Source organism: Larimichthys crocea, chromosome XIII (genome assembly GCF_000972845.2).
Source record: "Larimichthys crocea isolate SSNF chromosome XIII, L_crocea_2.0, whole genome shotgun sequence".
Taxonomy (NCBI): domain Eukaryota; kingdom Metazoa; phylum Chordata; class Actinopteri; family Sciaenidae; genus Larimichthys; species Larimichthys crocea.
This window is the reverse complement of record NC_040023.1, coordinates 35,247,424-35,265,470: the sequence shown is the minus strand read 5'-3', so window position 1 is coordinate 35,265,470 and position 18,047 is coordinate 35,247,424. Positions and strand designations below refer to the sequence as shown.

The 18,047-nt window shown below is 43.0% G+C and overlaps 1 protein-coding gene across 6 annotated transcripts in view; it reads right to left on the bottom strand.

The window, feature by feature from the left end:
* Positions 1-18,047, bottom strand: part of thsd7ab (thrombospondin, type I, domain containing 7Ab) — a 190,355-nt gene that overhangs the window by 134,302 nt on the left and 38,006 nt on the right. Inside the window, exon 1 of one of the 6 annotated variants that reach the window (XM_027286089.1) lies at positions 16,003-16,736. The exons of the other annotated variants lie outside the window; for them this stretch is intronic. Coding sequence (XP_027141890.1) covers positions 16,003-16,177 — 175 coding nt within the window. The 5' untranslated portion in view covers positions 16,178-16,736. Of the gene's footprint in view, positions 1-16,002; positions 16,737-18,047 lie in introns of those variants that run through there. 6 annotated transcript variants of the gene reach the window in all.

The window sequence follows — 18,047 nt, the reverse complement described above, 5'->3', positions numbered from 1 at the left end:
TGTAATTCCACAAAACTCTCATCCTGAGTGTGAGAGGGTGCCAGAAAATGGGTGAATGCCTGCAGTAAAAGGGCAATTTTTCACTGCTTAGAGGAGGAAGCGACCGTGTTCTTCCCCCTTCCTCTGGGCGACCACTGGATTTTCAATAAGAAGAAAAATAATAAACTAGGGAGAATGTAAATATGGAGATGATGGATGACATTTTCCGAAGCTTTGTCTTGCAATTAGTTGCGGTTCAAACCCCCCCGAGGCCCTTTAACAACTTTCAGACGTTTTTTCTTTGATGACAAAGACATCCTGCTGTGGAGTTTTGTTCAGCTACACACAGGTAAAAAAGAAAGTTCAAATTATTTGTTCTCAAGGACATCAAAGTGCTAAAAAAAACACATTTTAATTTAGTTTTAATTATAGATACAGCTGGGAATAGGAAACCTCTAATAAGTCTTACAGTTGTAGAATAAGCTACGAGGATTATGGTTGAAATAACAGCGATACTTCAGCTGAGCAAATGTTAAAATGAACATGACAGCGGCATGCAAACACTGCTGGCTCCAATGAGATGAACCAATCAATGACCAACAATGTGGCAGCTTTTTTGGACAATGACAATGGACCTCCATAACAAAGAAGAACAAGCTACAACAGGCTTGGCATGCACAAGGAACACTTGGGGTCATCGTTGCTGATCATTAATATGTACTGCAGCAAAGGAAACTACACAATCACTGAATGCTTCTCGAGGCAACTTTGCCAAAAAGAGACTGTTAAACAAATTTAAAGAAGAGCTTGGAGTTGAGAACCACGGACAGAATCGGTTGAAAACTGCTATGACCCAGCCTTGTGGGAAAAACTGAGACTCCAGTCTTCCCAGCTCCCAAAAACCACCAGCAACAAAGACCGTTTTACGAGGTTTATTTAACATCTTTAAGCTTCAGGGTAGCCTAACGGCAAAACAATAAAACAGGGATTTGAGTTGACCAACCTAAGCTTACCTACTCAAATAAAAGAAACAAAAAGACAGGAGAAAATGGAGGTACACGCTGATGCTACCCAACCATAGAAAAACCCAGGCTGTCACAGATAATGCTAATCTGACTACATTTCACACAGAAACATGTTGGCTGACAGTAGGGCTGGAAGTGGAGAGAGGCGAGCCCACAGGAGCCGTGGAAAACCAAGCTTGGAGGCTGGAACCTCCCAGAATGACAAACTCACAGTCAACATTCAACATCATTCAATCAACTCACGCTGCAGCCAATCATACACTGGCACCACAGCAGAAAGATAGATCCAAGACCATCAATGTAATGCTACATTGACATGTAATTAGATGATCAGTGTCTCTGTGAGAACAAATTTATGACCTGTTGTATGTTTTGTAGTTGAGAGCCACAGACAGAACTGGGAAGTTTTAAATGTTACAACCCGACTTTGGGGAAAACCTGAGGCAACATAAAAAAAAAAGAGTTCACAGTTACCAAGAACCACCAGCAATAAATACTTTGCACCCCTTAAAGGGTTTATTTATAACCTTTTAGCTTCAGGGTAGGCCAACAGCGACCAAAGTTGACCAACCTAAGCTTAGCTAATCATATAAAAGGAACAAAAACAGATGAAAAGGGCGATAAACGCTAATGCTACCCACCCGTACTGAACACAGGCTGTTAAAACTTCAAGTTTGGAGGCTTGAACAGAATGAAATGAAAGTATTTGCCTGCAGTAAAGACAGAGGTCAACATAAATATGTGCCACGTTCTATCAAACAAGTGTTTCATGACATGCAATTACATCATTATTGGGCTCGCCTGTTTGCTTTTAGCCATGAGTCTGAATTTATTCTACATGTTGTACATTTCACGTATTAAGAAAAAAGCAAATGCTAAAAAACGGGGACACATATGATTTAAATGAACATTTTAATTGTTGAATCTAGAATAAACGTTGCTACAGGGAGTTTAAACATCTAACACATCCCCGTGCATCTATAGAGGATGAAGAAGGGCACAGTGAGAACAGCCAGTGGCTCTGAGGAGAGAGGTCACACGTGCCATGATGAATTACAGTAGCCGGGGCTGCTAGTTCATTAATGAGTCCTCTTAGGGGAAGTATGCTGCGACAACACAAAAGGACACATCAACACTACATCAATTCTCATCTGCTCTTTACACTGTCTGTCTGTGGTGTTTTGGATCTAATTGTGGCGCTCTCATAATCGAGTACAGCTCGCCTAATCGTTAAATGACAAAAGCTAATTTGCATATTTAATGGCTGCACTCTCTAATTTGATCACAGAACCGCTGACACATATTAGAGGCATTATCAAAGACTGCATTACTTTGGTTTGGAAATGAGACTTGATTATTAAAATTCAAGCACTGCACCCACGAACAATATTCGTAAAACTTTATCGGCCTTAATTAGTCATGATTGTGACAGTAACAACTAAAAACATACAGTACATGGCTGCATATCTCTCTTCAACTACATGTTTGGATCCATATGGGTTAGCTATATATAGTGTAGAATATGGCTGTCAAACCTGATGCACTCATTTTCATAAATATTTAATACATTAATGCAAAGTAATTCAGTAGCGCACACATCATCCACCCACCAACGAGACCACGAGATGTACTGTAGGAACCACAGGTTGACTCGAGGTCCTACAAACAACTGACAACTGCTGTCCTCTACCTACATGAATAAATAAACTTATGCCGCTTGGGTCCAGATCGGTCTAATCCAGTGTTGCGGTATTCAAGATTGGCCTTGGAATGAACCGGATTTAATACTCGGCCTTGTCTTGGTCTGAGACAAAGAGGATTCAGGATCTTATTTCAAGACCAGTCAAGATCACAGCTGCAGGGCGATCACTTAATTGCCCGTGCATTGTCTGATTTATCGAACACCATTACTGCGCTTCAAATGCAACCCATAATTTGACTCATTTATAATTTACATTTTTTTTGTTACTGTTAATGGCTGCCACCCATCCCTGCCCGCCTTCACTTCACACGAACTCCAAGAAAGTGACTGTGGGAGACGGGAGAAGAAGCTGTGACTGTCTCTGAGGAGACATCAACCAAATCTTCTGGAATAAAAACCCAAAGAAAACACACAGCAGTGTGTTAATTCAGTGATGCAACGCTTACTGAGACGGCTAGAACCCAAAGAGGTTTGGCAAATATTAATATTAAATCGTAGCTACCAAAGTAAGCTGTATACACTCTGGTCTTTGGTCATGACTTGGTCTCGCTTTAGGCGGTCTTGACTACAAATGAAGGCGTAATCGTGTTTGGAGTTTGGAGCTGCAGATTTTACTACAATCGACTCATTGTCATTTGATATATTGCTATTTTTAAAATACCAATGATGGTTGCTTTACAATACTTCAAAGCAGCAACATTAATAATATTTATAATTCTCTCTTTACACTCTTACAGTTCTTCAATCGTCCCAAATGTCCAACTTTAGAAGACCGTATACCTTGTTGCTCACACAGTTGCTGCTGTGCTTCAAGTTAAAAAGCTTTGAATAAAATTATATGAACATAAACTGGAATAGTTCCAACATTAAATGTAGCATGTAGCATATGATATATAGAGTCCACCATTGACATTGGGAAAGGAGCCTGAAAACATCCATTAACATAAGAATGAAGTGATTACAACACAAATGGTTGATGAAAACATATGTTGGCCTGGTTAAATTAAACTGTTGGTCCCTGTATGTCCCAGACACTTGTATCACTGTGTATGGGACTGTCCAAGGTGCCTCAGCAGCCAGAAATATCTATACTATGCCCTAAAAAGCCAACTTTAATTGACTTTGAAGGATGATTGCTCTATCTTGGAGATAAATAAATGTACCGTTGATACATGTTTGGATAAAGATGATGGCATCTTGCATTGTGTTGGAGAGATTGACTTATAAAACCAGAGGAAGGACTGTAGAGTTGTTGATTATTTGTGTGTGTGTGTGAAATATCTGAAAAGACAACCTTCATATTTACCAGTGATGCTTCTCGAAGGATATTAAACCACGGACACCCAATAAAGGGAAGGCACTGTGACGGTTATGATGTGACAGTTGATAAAACAGGTGTGTACACATGATGACGTGTTTTTACTGCCTAAATGATTAAATACCTCACAAATAAACTACAATCGACTGAGTGACTCACTTCACAAAGACGACACGGTTTAAGAACAGATGAGAAAACAGCCTCTTCCACAATCTGTCACATGCCAGCACTGAGCTACATATAACCCGAGGTGTGACCACTAAAGAATTCTCTTCCCTGACTGTAACTGCTAAAACACGTGAAAAGCTGCCCGGTTATCGACATGGTGTTAAAGGGAAACGCCAACTTTCTCTCCATGGATTATAAGTGTGGTCTTACTGGGATTTACTGAGTGTTGTGTTGAGGTTGTGTTTGCCAGAGACCTCATGTGTGTGAGTGCAGGCCCACGCCGTACACCCACAGCACAATTTAAAAAGCGAACAGATGAATAGACGTTTGAATCAATGGACGGGCTGCAGAGTCGGCCGACGTTCAGGGTTTAAAAGCAGTAGAAACACACAAGTCCAACTTTCATTCTGCAGCTATTTTTGTTCATATACCTTCTGACTTATGTTCAATGTCACCCTGACCTGAGCAGTGTACAGAGAAAAGGGGAATGTCACCTGTCTTTGTTGGAAAGGCTTTGACAGTCACTAAAAGCACAGTCATGTCTCATTATATTACAGTTACTTAGCTGTGAGAGGATTAGTGTTAATTCAGGCTGTTTCAGGTTGAAGTTAAGTGTTTTTTTTGTCGGCTGGGTTGAGGTTGCTGAAAAGATTAGTCAATTAATCGATTGTTCAACGGACGGAAAATGAAACGCCAGCAATGTTGATGATCTATTAACTGTTTAAGTGAATTATAAAGCAAATGTTCTCTGGTTCCAGCTCCGCTCCTTTGCAACATCCATATAAACAAAATATCTTAAAGTGTGAGACTGCTGATTTGACAAGAAACTCTATATCTTACAGTCTCTTAACATTTTATATGATTTATAGACTAAAGTATTAAATGATTCATCAAAAAGGAACATCTCAAAATGAATCCATGGACTGTATATAAAGATCTCGAGCTTGCTGTCTTCGTTTTTACTTGTATTTATGTCTTTATCTGTGTATGTATACTGAGAGCAAAGCAAAACCAGGTCAGATTTCTTGTTATGTGTAGACATACAAGACCGATAAAACCTCCCCTGGTGGCTGGATGTAGTATAGGTCATAGACCTTGATGATGGGACATTCTGCTAGTTTGGTTTCGTTTGTGTACAGTGGAAGTCCAAAACATCCCTGAACCATCGAGGACTACACTAGCCCTCTGAAGGTGTGGACGTTGGAGCAGCAGATCTTTTAAGTTAGTGAGCTGCGAGGTGAGGATCAGACCACAGCTACAGTAGCTCGTTTGTCGGGCCGGCTTTCACTCTCTGTGTGTGCTTCAATGAGCCTTGGCTGCGACCCTTTCGCCTGATCACCACTTTTCCTTTTCCTTGAACCACTTTTGATAGACACCGACCACTGCAGACTATTAACACCTGCCGCAAGAGCTGCAGTTTTTGGAGACGCTCTGACTCGAGCCATTCAGCCATCAACAAGGTCAAAGTCACTCAAATCTGTACGCTTGGGCATCAACTTTGAGGACAAAATGTTGACTTGCTGCCTGATATATGCCACCAACTGACATACGGTGCCACGATAACGAGACAATCAGTGTTATTCACCTGTCAGTGGTCATCTGATTGGTGTATTTGTCCCTAAATGTGAGCAAACTTCAGCCATCTAGTCAGAAAATATGAGTTTACATACACTCCCCTCGTGTATATTGCTGTTTTTCTCTGTAGGTGGGTGGGCAGTGACCACCAGAACACTGACAAATACTCTACACACCGTGCCTGTCTGCTGTAGGCATGAGGAGTTACTGAGGCTGATCAACCTACTGGGATATTCATATACGGTCAGCCCGGCCCTGCCCGAGGCCATCTGCTGCCCTGCCTCTAATCCAGGGGCTTGTCACTGGTGATTAGCCAGCCACTCTATCACTCCCTCTCTCTCCCTCTGCCATTATATTTCGACTTTATGATGTTGATACCAGTGTTAAAGCAATGCGTGGTATCCTCTCTCAGCTTAACCTCCTTTGTATGGATTTTTTGATGCCCACAAATCCTCCACGCTTCCTCTCGCTATCTGTCTCTCTCTCCGTTCCTCCTTCATTATATGTTAGGCCTATTATGTCGAGGCTTAAAGAGTGCTCCCTGGCACTTTTTTTCCTCTTTTCTGTGCAAGTCCACCAATTGCTGTTGGCACGTGAACCTTTTTAATATGGATAAGTATTTCTTGGCACGATAAAAACAAAAACACACATAAAATGCAGCGAAACTTCAGAGAACAGAGTACATCCTGTAACAGCCTGAATGCAAATGAGGTCAAGATTATCAGTCAGATGTTCGACTGACTGATTAAGACCAACTTGACCTTTAATATCTGTTTGAAATCTTCCTCTCTTGAACTGTGTGTGAGTAATGTGAACGTCAGCGTGTTGACATGTAATCATAGGAAACATTATGATATCTTTTACTGTCAGGGTTTTTTCTGTGGATTTAGCTGTGGCCTATCTTAATGACTGGATGAAGTGCTATGAAATCTTGTATAGTTATTCATGGAGTCCTGTTGACTTCTGTGATCCAATGACTTTTCCATTAGCACCATTTGTGTTTTTGAAGATAGATAGAGCATTTTATTGACCCCCCAAAGGGAAATTTGTATGTTACTGCTGCAGTTACATATAATATATACCATGCATGAGGTAGCTAATATTAAAGTGACTAGTATGAATAGAATTAAAACGTGTAAGGGAAGGAAGAACATGTGGTTCATTGGGAATGAATGGGCTACCATAAAATTTGGACTAACGAAATCACGTGAGAGTCCGTCTTGCCAGGCTTCAAGCTATGTGTTTACGGACCAGTCAGCATCCTATGAGGAACTACTGGCAGCTACAGGTGTGGTTTAATGCTAGGTGTGTGTGACAACCACTGAATGAAGCGTGAGTGCTCAAACAAGCCATCAACCTGTCAATCAAAGCGGCCACACTCCTAATCCTCAATACTCAATAATAAATACTCAATACTTTTCAGGTAGCGACCGAAACAACCCGGTACCAAGTAGTATCGAAACTGTGCCTGTCAGACGATACTTGCAATCGGTTCTTTTTGTACCCAGATCAAGAAAAAAGTGTTTCTATGGTTTTTCTCGCAGCCAATCACCACAAGCGTTCTTTGATTCAATGCGCCGTGTGATTGGTTCACCAATAGTTTGTATGGCAGTAAAGCGGGTTCAAGCCACGCGGAGTTGGCTGGTTATCATTACGTGACATTTACGCAACTGATTGCTTTCTTTTCACATGATTAATATCAAATCAAGCTGGAAAAAAAAGTATCGAATGAAGTATTGGTATCGGTATCGTTTTAAGGGTACTGGTATCGAAAAATTTTAAATGATACCCCATCCTATATATATATATGCTAAAATATGGGCTTCAGTACGAGTTTGACTATGTTTTGTGGTTCATTGATATGATTGGTTTAAGTTCAAGACAAGACGACTTCCAGCATGGTTCTGTGTAACAAACATCACAGGGCTCCTAACATGGCTCTAGAGAGACTCCAGACTTCCTAATTATTGTCCTTCTTTTTTTTTTTACTAAACAAAACAAGTCAGGAGACAGTAGGGTCGACATTATTCCACAGAACAACACAATCAAATCAGGGATTGGCAAACACTGTCACAAACAATTACCTAAAGCCAGTGTCCTGTCACTGTTGCTTAGGGTACTCTGAGGAATTACTGCACCATTTTTACTCAATGAACCAGGAACACATGGTCCAAAAAACAAAAAACAAGCAGAAAATCATTCGGGAATGGGGTCAAAGCTGCAGAGCTACAATGTGACTTTCAATAACAAAAAGCAATGTGATTATAGAAGATTCAAAGCAGCAGCGGCGGCTCAATATACTAATGTAATGTTCTCATGATACTCAGCAACATTTAATAGCTTTGATTCCTTAACCACACAGTGGATTATAGCAGTCCGTGTTTACAGTTCATCACATGATCTAATGATGAATTAATCTTTCCATAGCATCCGACTGTACACCAGCTTACCCACGAGACGACAAAGCAACAACACCCAAACGACTGTGACACACGAAGCTTTTATGTTAAAAATAAAGAAAAGGCTGTAAAAATATGCCTGTGAGTAGCCCACAGCTGAGAAAAAAACAAGCGATGCCCAGTGGGAGAGATGAAGGATTAACGGCACGGCTGGTGGATGAATGGGAGGATATTTACTCTCCATCTCTACGGCTTTATTAGAGTAGCATCGGAGGAGGCAGTGCAGCCACTAAATGTCACAGCTTTCTTCAATGACACGACGCCGCTATTCCTCTCAGCCCGAATGAAGCTGCCTCGTTGCCTCTCGGGGGAGGTAAAAGGGCCTGTTTTGAATGCCACTCCCCGACTATGAAAGCGCTCGCTTTCCTCCTCCCGAGACGTTCGGCAAAGATTTGTTTGTGTTTGGGTTCTCGTTTGTGGAGAGACACCACTGAGACGTGACCTCTGTGTGGCAGGAAAACACAAGCATGTTTCTGGAGGAAAGTAGTTGGTAAAAGAGAGCAAATTAAGCGAAAGTGAACGTTTTCCAGATTGAGCTGTGAGGCATGACTCTGCAAATCCAGGAGGGGACATGAATGAAAATGGTAATTACCCTCAAAGAGGTCTTCAGTGAGGCAACTAACCTTCACCTTTTGAAGTGAAACTGTAGACGACAAAAGTGTCCAGGCATAAATCACCGGCGTTGAAGAATATGTCAGCTGTCAGGACATTTTTTTGTCCATTTTTCTGTTGTTTTAGTTTGCAAATGTTATGGTCGGACTCCGTAGAACGAATATTTTCACGTCTAACTCGATGAATTAAAGCTTTAGAGTTAGTGACTGTCAGAACTGTTGGACGGTTTGGCTGAGTTTTACTTACGTTACTGTGTACTGCAAATACAAGCAACAGCTGCGTGTGAATTTCACAGTAACCGGTTTACAGTGAAGGAAAATAGGTGTAAGAATATTTCCTTTGCTGACATTTTAGTTTATGTCATTTACTTATTGGCGTGTATCAAACGCCACGTCTTCCATCTGCAACTCTGACAGGAAGCAGGACGGACACCTGGCTGAATATTTCAGCAACCGCCGGTTTATGGTTATGACAAGATGGAAGAGTTTAACTTATCTTCCAACTCTAGTACGACCAACATGCCGTCTGTTCTGCAGTCTGTTCTGGGTGCATTTAGAATTAATTAAACAGATAATAAATAGCTCTTAGTGTGTTTATATTTTGTGCTTTGTTTCAGTTTTAGATACATTTCTTTAAATTCAACGAGACGCTATATGAATCATGATAATCGAGCGTACACACAAGAGTAGGTCAGACTTTTCTATCACGCACCGCTTTGACACAGCAGACAGACAGATCAAGGCTGATAATCAGGAAAAAAAACATAAATCTATCACTGATCTGCTTACTCACTCCGTGACCTTCCACCACCGCTCGTGTAGCAGCATGACATAGTGCCACATATAAAATATGTTATGAGCCATTTGACTACGGCAGAATAAGGCAGCGGGAATCCTATTAAGTCAGTCTAAATAAAGTTTTTTGGATGAAGTGTAATCTCTAATCTTTCCATCCCTCCTATATCAGTAATATCCAGGTCTTAATGTGAGCTCGGCCTTAGATTAAACAAACTGTGGCATCTCTTTGGCGTCTTCCTCCGCTGGACGGATTGGCTATTTCAAAAAACAGCAGCAGCAGTCTGCAGTGGAGTAATATCTCTAAAGCCACAAACCAGATCAATCTGGGTCAAAAGTGACTTTTTAAAAATAAAGTGCAATGTCATGCTGTTGTTGGCTAGCTCCGTGTCATTTCTGATGGGGTGACACCGACTCCGCTGGAGCTCGAGATGCACTCCACTTCCACCGAGGCAGAAAGTAACTTTGACAAACAGCCGGTGAAGATGCTGAGGACACATGGCCACTTGCTTTCCCGGAGGCAGACTCCACAAGCTGCTGCTGAGGGCTCATTTTCAGACACATACGATACAATTAGCCTCCATTTCCAATCAGACTGAACTAAAAATGACAACAAAAACAGGCATACTGAATTAAAATAAAACCCATTGGCACACTGTGTAATGAAGAAAAATGAAAATCCCAAGGAACTTCTTTTTTTAATTTATATGCATGGCCTAAATTTGTTGCCTGTTGCTAAGGAATTCAAACAGAGGCTGGCCAATTACCAACCAGACGCACTGTTTGCCCTCAGGTGCTATGCTAATTAGGGTCAGAGAGGGTCACGTTGTAATGCACTCACTGAAATGAGGCAGGAATCTCCGAGGGATATTCTCATCTGGGATGATGCCAGTCACATTCCTGCTGGTAGCTACTCAGACACACAGACGCGCGTGTGTTTGTTTCTGGCTCGATTCAAGACAACTGTCGGACATAACACAGGTTCACACGGCGCACGGCTATTTAAGGAAAAAAGGATTTTCGGGGAGTGCAGAGACCGCAGAGTCGGATTTAAACCGGCGCTCGTGTCAGCTGAGGACATGAATCGATGCAAGTATGCAAACAAAGGTAAATCCTTTCATAGAATGAGAGAATTCAAACTCATTCCACAGAAATTTCAGGCAGCAAAAAGAATGAAAACAAAAAGACAGACTTACTGAAGTCAAATAAAACCCAAAATGTGACAAGTTTCCAAATAAGAGGCTCCAGGTAGCCGGTGTTGGTTGTTATATCCTTCATTACAGCAGTAAAGTGTACAATAGATGTAATTTACACTAGTTCTACTCAAGAATGGACGTCCGTGACGTCACCACCGTCATGTTGGCTGCCCTGCTTCTTCCGCCTCCTGACTACTTTCAAGGATTTCAAGGACCCATGGGAACTGTCAGTCTTTGGTAAATTTGTACCAGGCTGTGAAGTCATTTTGACATTTTAGCGTGGGGGCTTATGGATATGTACTTGTTTTTGGAGCCAACAGTTTCTGGCTTCACCTCACAGAAGCAGAGATTGCCGCTTTGTTGGTTCCTCGACAGAAAACAAGGCGAGGGAAGCAACTTTACGCTTGATCAGTCCGAGATCGATACTGCACTTTAGTTTCTGTCTGTCTCAAGGCTCTACTTTCTGAGCTCGCCTTGTCTTTCAGTGTCTATAATCAGTTTGGCTGAAGGCGCTCTGCCATATTAATGACCTTGGCTCGCTGTACTGAACTTGTGAACCCGTCACACCCGCTCTCCCTCAATTTCCAGGATGGCCTCTTCGGTGGGCACGCCATAATAGCAAGTGATTGTGGTAGAGCCGCTAATAACCCACAGCGAGGGTGACATCCTTCACTGCCAGTGCCTCGCTAAAGGGAGGAATGTATTCGGCTAACAATGGCCTGTCAGAGCCAGTCGTCCTGTCCCCGTGCATTGAAAGGTGACATCAGCAGGATGTGGTGACACACAGCATCTCGTTCATAGCGCTGAGAGCTGCAGTGGTCTTCAGTGTATGATGCCGTGTAGGACTAAAACTCCATTGTTTCCGCAAAGTGACAGGTCATTAGAGACACAGGGATGACAAATACAGAAATACACACACACACAAACACACTCACATGTGGACACACAACGTGTAAACAGTCTGAAATCCAGGAAGCTACTGTAACAGGTGGCCAATCAGAAGCCAGAATGATACAGAGTCATCGGGCTAAATAAGGAGCCAGCGTGGTGACTCAAACCTCCTGATTCAGGTAACTAAGTCGGAACAATTAGTTGGACGGAGTCGTGCACGGGCTAATGACCCGCGGCAGGAAGACACGTGCTGAGGAAGTGTGACTTGACCTGATGAAGCGAGACGGCGGGTGAGACGGGATTGGCTTGATCAGACGCCAGAGGCGAATGACAGATAATCTGGATCTCAGGAAAGATTACGGGCCCATATTCAGGGAGGGGGTGAGCGGCAGCCTCAGTGGCTGTGAAGTGAAGCTGCAGTTTCTCAAACGTCCACTTGAGGCTGGCTCCAGAAGTGAGTCAGTCTCCATAAGTCCCCATGTTCAAATGTCCAACTTCACAGCAGAAATAAACATGTTTACAGCCTGGTACAAAAAACAGTTTTGGTCTCTGTAGCTAATTTCCCCGTTCATGACAACTGTACTGAGGGTGAATTTATATACAACTCACCTGTTCACATTATATTAAAGGTCCAATATTTATGGACATTTTTCTACAGTAGCCCAGAACAGACAAACCAAACACTGATCTAAATATGTATGTTTGTTTTTTATGTGAGGTTTTCCTACATGTTATTCATTTGGTTACAATCTGCAACTTTGCTGCTAAATGCTGCTAAATCCTCTTCTCATTGGCTTTTAACACCATGTAGAGGGTTGATTTTATGTGTATACATGCATATTTTTATTTACTTATTTATTTATGATCTTGTGCGGGTAGTGCTTTTTATTCATTTTATTTTATTGTTTTCTATCTTTCTATTATCTACTTCATGTTTCTATTGTGTTTCTATTGTGTTATTTATTGTGTTTTATCTTGTTGTACAACACTATGAAAACCATGTGTTTGCTAAAATCGTGCTATATAAATAAAGTGGATTGGATTGGATAAACGCTGGACCTTTAAGGGCTTAAAGTCCGTGTAAAGTCAGAATAAAAATGTGTTCTGAGTTTGTCAGATCAAAGAAGAAAATGTTATCTACGACCCAGCTAAATTTGAATTATTAAAAATATCAACAAGTTTATGAAATTAGGTGAAAAAATGAATTCTCAGCTCCAGGACAGTGGGGGCGTGGCCTCAGCGTGTCATCGAGCCACCCTTTAAGGACCGCCCACAAAATCCTGAGACTGAAAACTGGTGAAAAAACAGTTTTTACGTGTTTTCAGCAACTATTTTCCAACATATTTAATGAATTTCAAAATAAATCTCTTTACACAGACTTTAAAGTTATGCATAATTAACCGTCTGGACACTTTGACAGGTAGGCGTCACTACAGGTGGTTTGTGTGAGCACCCAGGTGTCATTCAGACGTGTTGAACACTGAGCTTCAACACGTCTCTTCAGAAACCTGTGGGTGACGTCCCGCCTAGTGGACAGGGATGTAAAACCAGTGTGATTGGAAGCATCACCATCATCAACATGCACAGGGAACATTGACAGTCAGTCATACAGAGAGAAGATTTGGAGACGTTCCAGCATGTTTCTGCTTGAATACACCGTCACCTGCTCAACCACCTGTAACTGCTTTGTCCTCAGGCAGACATGTGAGGTCTTGACAGCTCAAACCTTGACAACAGTCTAATGAAGCACGCACACACACACTACCAGAAAGATGCACCTGCTCTGAGTGTGTGTTATGAATATGCAGGATGCAGCAGAAATATGTTAGATCCACTGTCATCCTCACCGGTTGCTGAGAAATTTCAACATATTTTGCGACGAAGAGTGGATCGAGTTCGGAAATGCAATCTATAATATGATTGCCAGACAGTGAAACAGAGCCGGAGAAGATGCAGAGGAAAGAGAAGTGCACACAGTTGAGAGGAAGCGACAACATGGTGTGAAAAATAGACGTCTGAGAGGGGAGACAAACTCGCTGCAATCTCTCGAAGGCCCCGGAAAAACTGTGGCAACTCGTTATCACCATCATCATCACTAGCAACCGTCCTCATGGCGACTATAATCACTCTGGGTTTTTTTTCCCGTCTCTCTTTCCCCTCCAGTTATCCTCCTCACCGACACCTTCAGAAATATCACTTGCGGTTGGTGTGTCTGGCGGCGCCTGTTGTCTCTATCTGCCTCATTTGAATATAACTCTCACTGAACTGTCTCACCTCCCCAAAACAGATACATCACATTTTCACAGAAGGCAATAAAAAGGCAAACGCAGCGCCCTTCCCTCCGAATTCCCCACAGTTTTCCAAAGACAGGGGCTGTATTTCAGCTAGACTCATCAATATGCAAAACATCAGAGCATTTGCTTGCCACGAGAATATTCCCTCCACTGCACACTCTGCAAATGTGCACAAACATCATCATCGTATTTTATAATTTTTCTTTTTAAAATAAAAAACAAGCCTCGCACATTGGCACGAGAAAAAAGTATGCAGATCTTGTGCAAACATAATCACATTTTGATGTGATTCAAAGCACCCTTAAATTGCCCTGTGTGTGATTTTTGTTTTTTTATATATTCTGCAGGCAAATTGTCAAACCATAGAAGGAGAGAGAGAGAGAGACAGAGAGAGAGAGAGAGAGAGGACTCCGGGGCTGAAATCAATGCGCTACCTTTTATTTGGGAAGAAGTGAACAAACTCCGAGCAGTGGATTACATTTCAAAGCGCACAGCCTGGAGCTTTCCCCTCGTCGAGGAGCGTGTATAGCGTGGGAGAAAGGTGGTGTAGCGTGGGAGAGAGGCGTAATCACGATGACCTACAGTAGGGTAGATGTAGGTTAAGTTAGTCCCCCTCTCTCTCTCTCTCTCTCTCTTGCTTTGCCTGCAGTGCTCGCTCTGCCTTTCTCTTTCTCAAGTCTCTTCCCTGGGCTGTCTTTCCTGGGTTGTTAAATCCCTGCTCCTTTAATCTCCTTACTCAGCTACATCCTCTTTAAAGATGCAGAACCTCAGGAGAGACGTGGGATATGTCAACCGGGGACTGGTGCTGAGGGGGGAAAAGGCGGGGCAGGGGCGAGTGGGGAGTGGGGGGGGGACGGTGTTTGAGTTTGAGGAGAAAAAAGAAAGAGAAGTTTAACTTTTTGTTTTTTTGGAGATAATATCGGGGATTTTTTTTTTTAGGTGTTTGCGTAAGAGACGAGCACGCCTTAGCCTCCTGAGCTTTTCTGGTTTAAGTGAGGATTAAATCAAGTCAGGCGAGAGGGGTCATTTAATTTATGCCTTAAAGGGACTTCCTTTAATGTCATTTTCTCCGCGTCCATCAGAAGTCATCGCGGTAATAATCACGGCCTCGCTGTAGAACCTTAAATTAGTGGAGCTGGATGTTTGGCAGTGGCCTATAATTCGCTGGATCCCCCCCCCTGCTGTGACACTCAATTGACTCCATGTGAGTCTTCCTCTGATAGTGCAGAACATGTGCACCCGCCCATCAATCACCAACATGTACGAATTTCAAACACGCACACACCCAACAACAAGATGCTCATTCGACCCTGATGTTGTATCAATACCATCAAAACCAATTCCACTCCGCTTCCCTCACCCCGAGCACTATTGTGCAGCATCGCCCTATCAATCATCTCGTATCTGTAGCTGTAAACGGGCTCAGCAGCGGCAGCAGCAGCAGCACAACATTTCAATAATGGTGCATCACCTGAGACTCGGGGAGAGATGAAAGTAATCCATTCAGAAATGGATCAACGCTTTGCCACATGAGGAGGAGACGGCTCGCTACTGTAGATTTCTGGGTCATCTTTCAAGTGCGTGCGTCTTTGAAGTTGGAAGAGTCGCAGCACCTCCAAATAACAAATTCATGAGCGAGCGTGTGTCGTCTGGAGGTGTTATTGTGAACATGTGTGAGTTAATTAAAGCGTCTGTTTCTGTGCTACATCCGAGAAGCTTTGATTTTTTTTTTTTTTCTGTGATATCCGTGTCGTACGCACAGATTTATTCCTTAAAAATCAAAAAAAGTTATCGCACCTTTCAGTAACACAAATAATGAACTGAAAACACACACACACACACACACACACATGATTAGATCAGACGTGTGCGACTGTGCGAGTGTGGGAGGTCACATGCCACAGCAGCAACACACTCATTCACCACCTACCAACATAAACGCTCCATATGTAAAAAAATGTCATCTCTAATTAGTGGTTGAGGCAGTACCTGTTTCCCAGAAGTAGACAGACTTCCCATCATCTGTTTGTGCGCGAGCCTTCCAGAAACCACAGAGCAGCAGCGGCAGCAATGTCACCAAAAGGTACCAGCTCCCCTCTGTCCTTATTCGAAGGGTCCCTGCTGCTGCTGCTGCTGCTGCTGCACCCCTCCACCCAAGCCCCATGGTCCGCCACAGGATAAAAGTAAATCCACTCAGCTCAGAAGGTCAACGAACACGGCGTAGAGGAGGAAAAACAACAACAACAACAGCCCTCAAAAAAAAAAAAAAAAGGCAACAAGAAGTGAAGTGTGCTTCAGTTTGAGAGAGTGAGGGTGAGTAAAGTGTATGAGGGTAAGATAAGGAGGAAATAATGAGGTGTGTGTGTGTGTGTGTTATCAGTCCGGCAGGAGTTGAGGTCCGGTACTTGGTCTTGCAACAAAAAAGGACAAGTAAAGAGTAGTTTCGTCCCAACTCGGCGTGCAGGATGGTCCCGGAGGGGAAGCCTGGTCAGCGTGGACGTGGACTGAGCTGCAGACGGATGGTGCGATGGTCTTCCTCCTCCATCGTCGCTGCCTCTGTCCTCTGGCTGTGGAGCAGTGACAGTGGGCGAGTGTCTGCAGTGTTGTTCGCTTCCCTCCCTCTCGCTCGCTCGCTCGCTCTCTCTCTCTTCGCCTCCTATTCGCTCACTCATTTGCTCCTCTCTCCCCGTGCCTCCCTCTCTCTTCTTCCACTCCTTTTTCTATTTTTCTCTCTCCGGCTCTCATCCTCTCTTGTCTCTCTCATTTTTATTTTTTTTTTCTTATTTTCACCCTCCTCCTTCTCACTTTTTTTTTCCCCCCTCTCCCGCCTCGGGTTTTTAGAAAGGATACACACACCCCTCCTCCTCCTCCTCCTCCTCCTCTTCCTCCTTCCTCCTCCACTTGTAGTGCTGGGGAAGACGACTGGAGACCAGCAGTGCTCACACTGGTCTCAGAAGCTCCCATAAGCACTGCTCCCGGGGATCAGAGAGGTAGAGGGAGACAAGCCGGGCTTAATGCAGAGAGCGAGGGAAAGTGGGAGGAGGAGGAGGAGGAGGAAGAGGAGGAAGAGGAGGAGGAGAGGGGGGGTAGTTGATGGGGGAAGCAAGGAGGAGCAAAACAGTAAAGCCGAGGTGGAGCGAGCACGAGGAGGAGATGAGGGAGAAAAAGGGGGTGTGAAAGTGAACTGATGGAATGAATGAAGTGATAATGAGGAGACGTAGTTATAATTTTATATTTTTATATTTCATATCTATTCAAAGAGACTCGTGAGCAAATCTGTGGCAGGTGAAATGTTGTTAAAATTAGACACACAGCACCACCACATGTTAACCTATCTGTGTCTGTACATGGAGGCTGTGATTTATTCTTGATGAATCTTCTCCAAACTTTATTGATCAATCTCATCAACCACAACTAAAAAAGAGGAATGTGTCTCAAGACTAAATTATTCCAACTTTACGGGCAAATATTACATTTTGTAATCTACAATATGTGTTTTAAGATGAAGAGAGATGTGCAGTTTTGTGCAGGAACGATGATGTTAATGTAACGTGAAGGGTGTGGGCGGGTGGAGGGTGCTCCCGCCCCGGGCCTTGTTGATGAGGCCAGCTCGTACTCTGCTGCAAAATAAAGACACGATGAAGTTTCCTTTGGTTTGTGTCCGATGGTTTAGCGACATAGACCGTGAATGAGAGTGAGGGAGCGCCGGCATCGAGAAATAAAAAGTTGTTTTCTGATTGTTTCACGGAGGTTATGTTCAGCAGGTTTTTGACAAAGTCAAACAGGAGTAACTTTCAGGACTACTTTCTCCTGTGGATTCATAGAAATTCACGTGTGATGGACTCACATTTGTTGTTTAATAGTTTTTGGACAACAACGCTGGTCTATGGCAGAGAGGAATAAGATATATCAGCTCTCACTACACAGGTGATACCGGCAAGACGTGATTACAACACGGTCATGTGCTGAGTTGGTAGAAAAAAGCCAAAATATCACCAGTAAGTGAGAATGACACTAGTGGATAAGATCGTCTT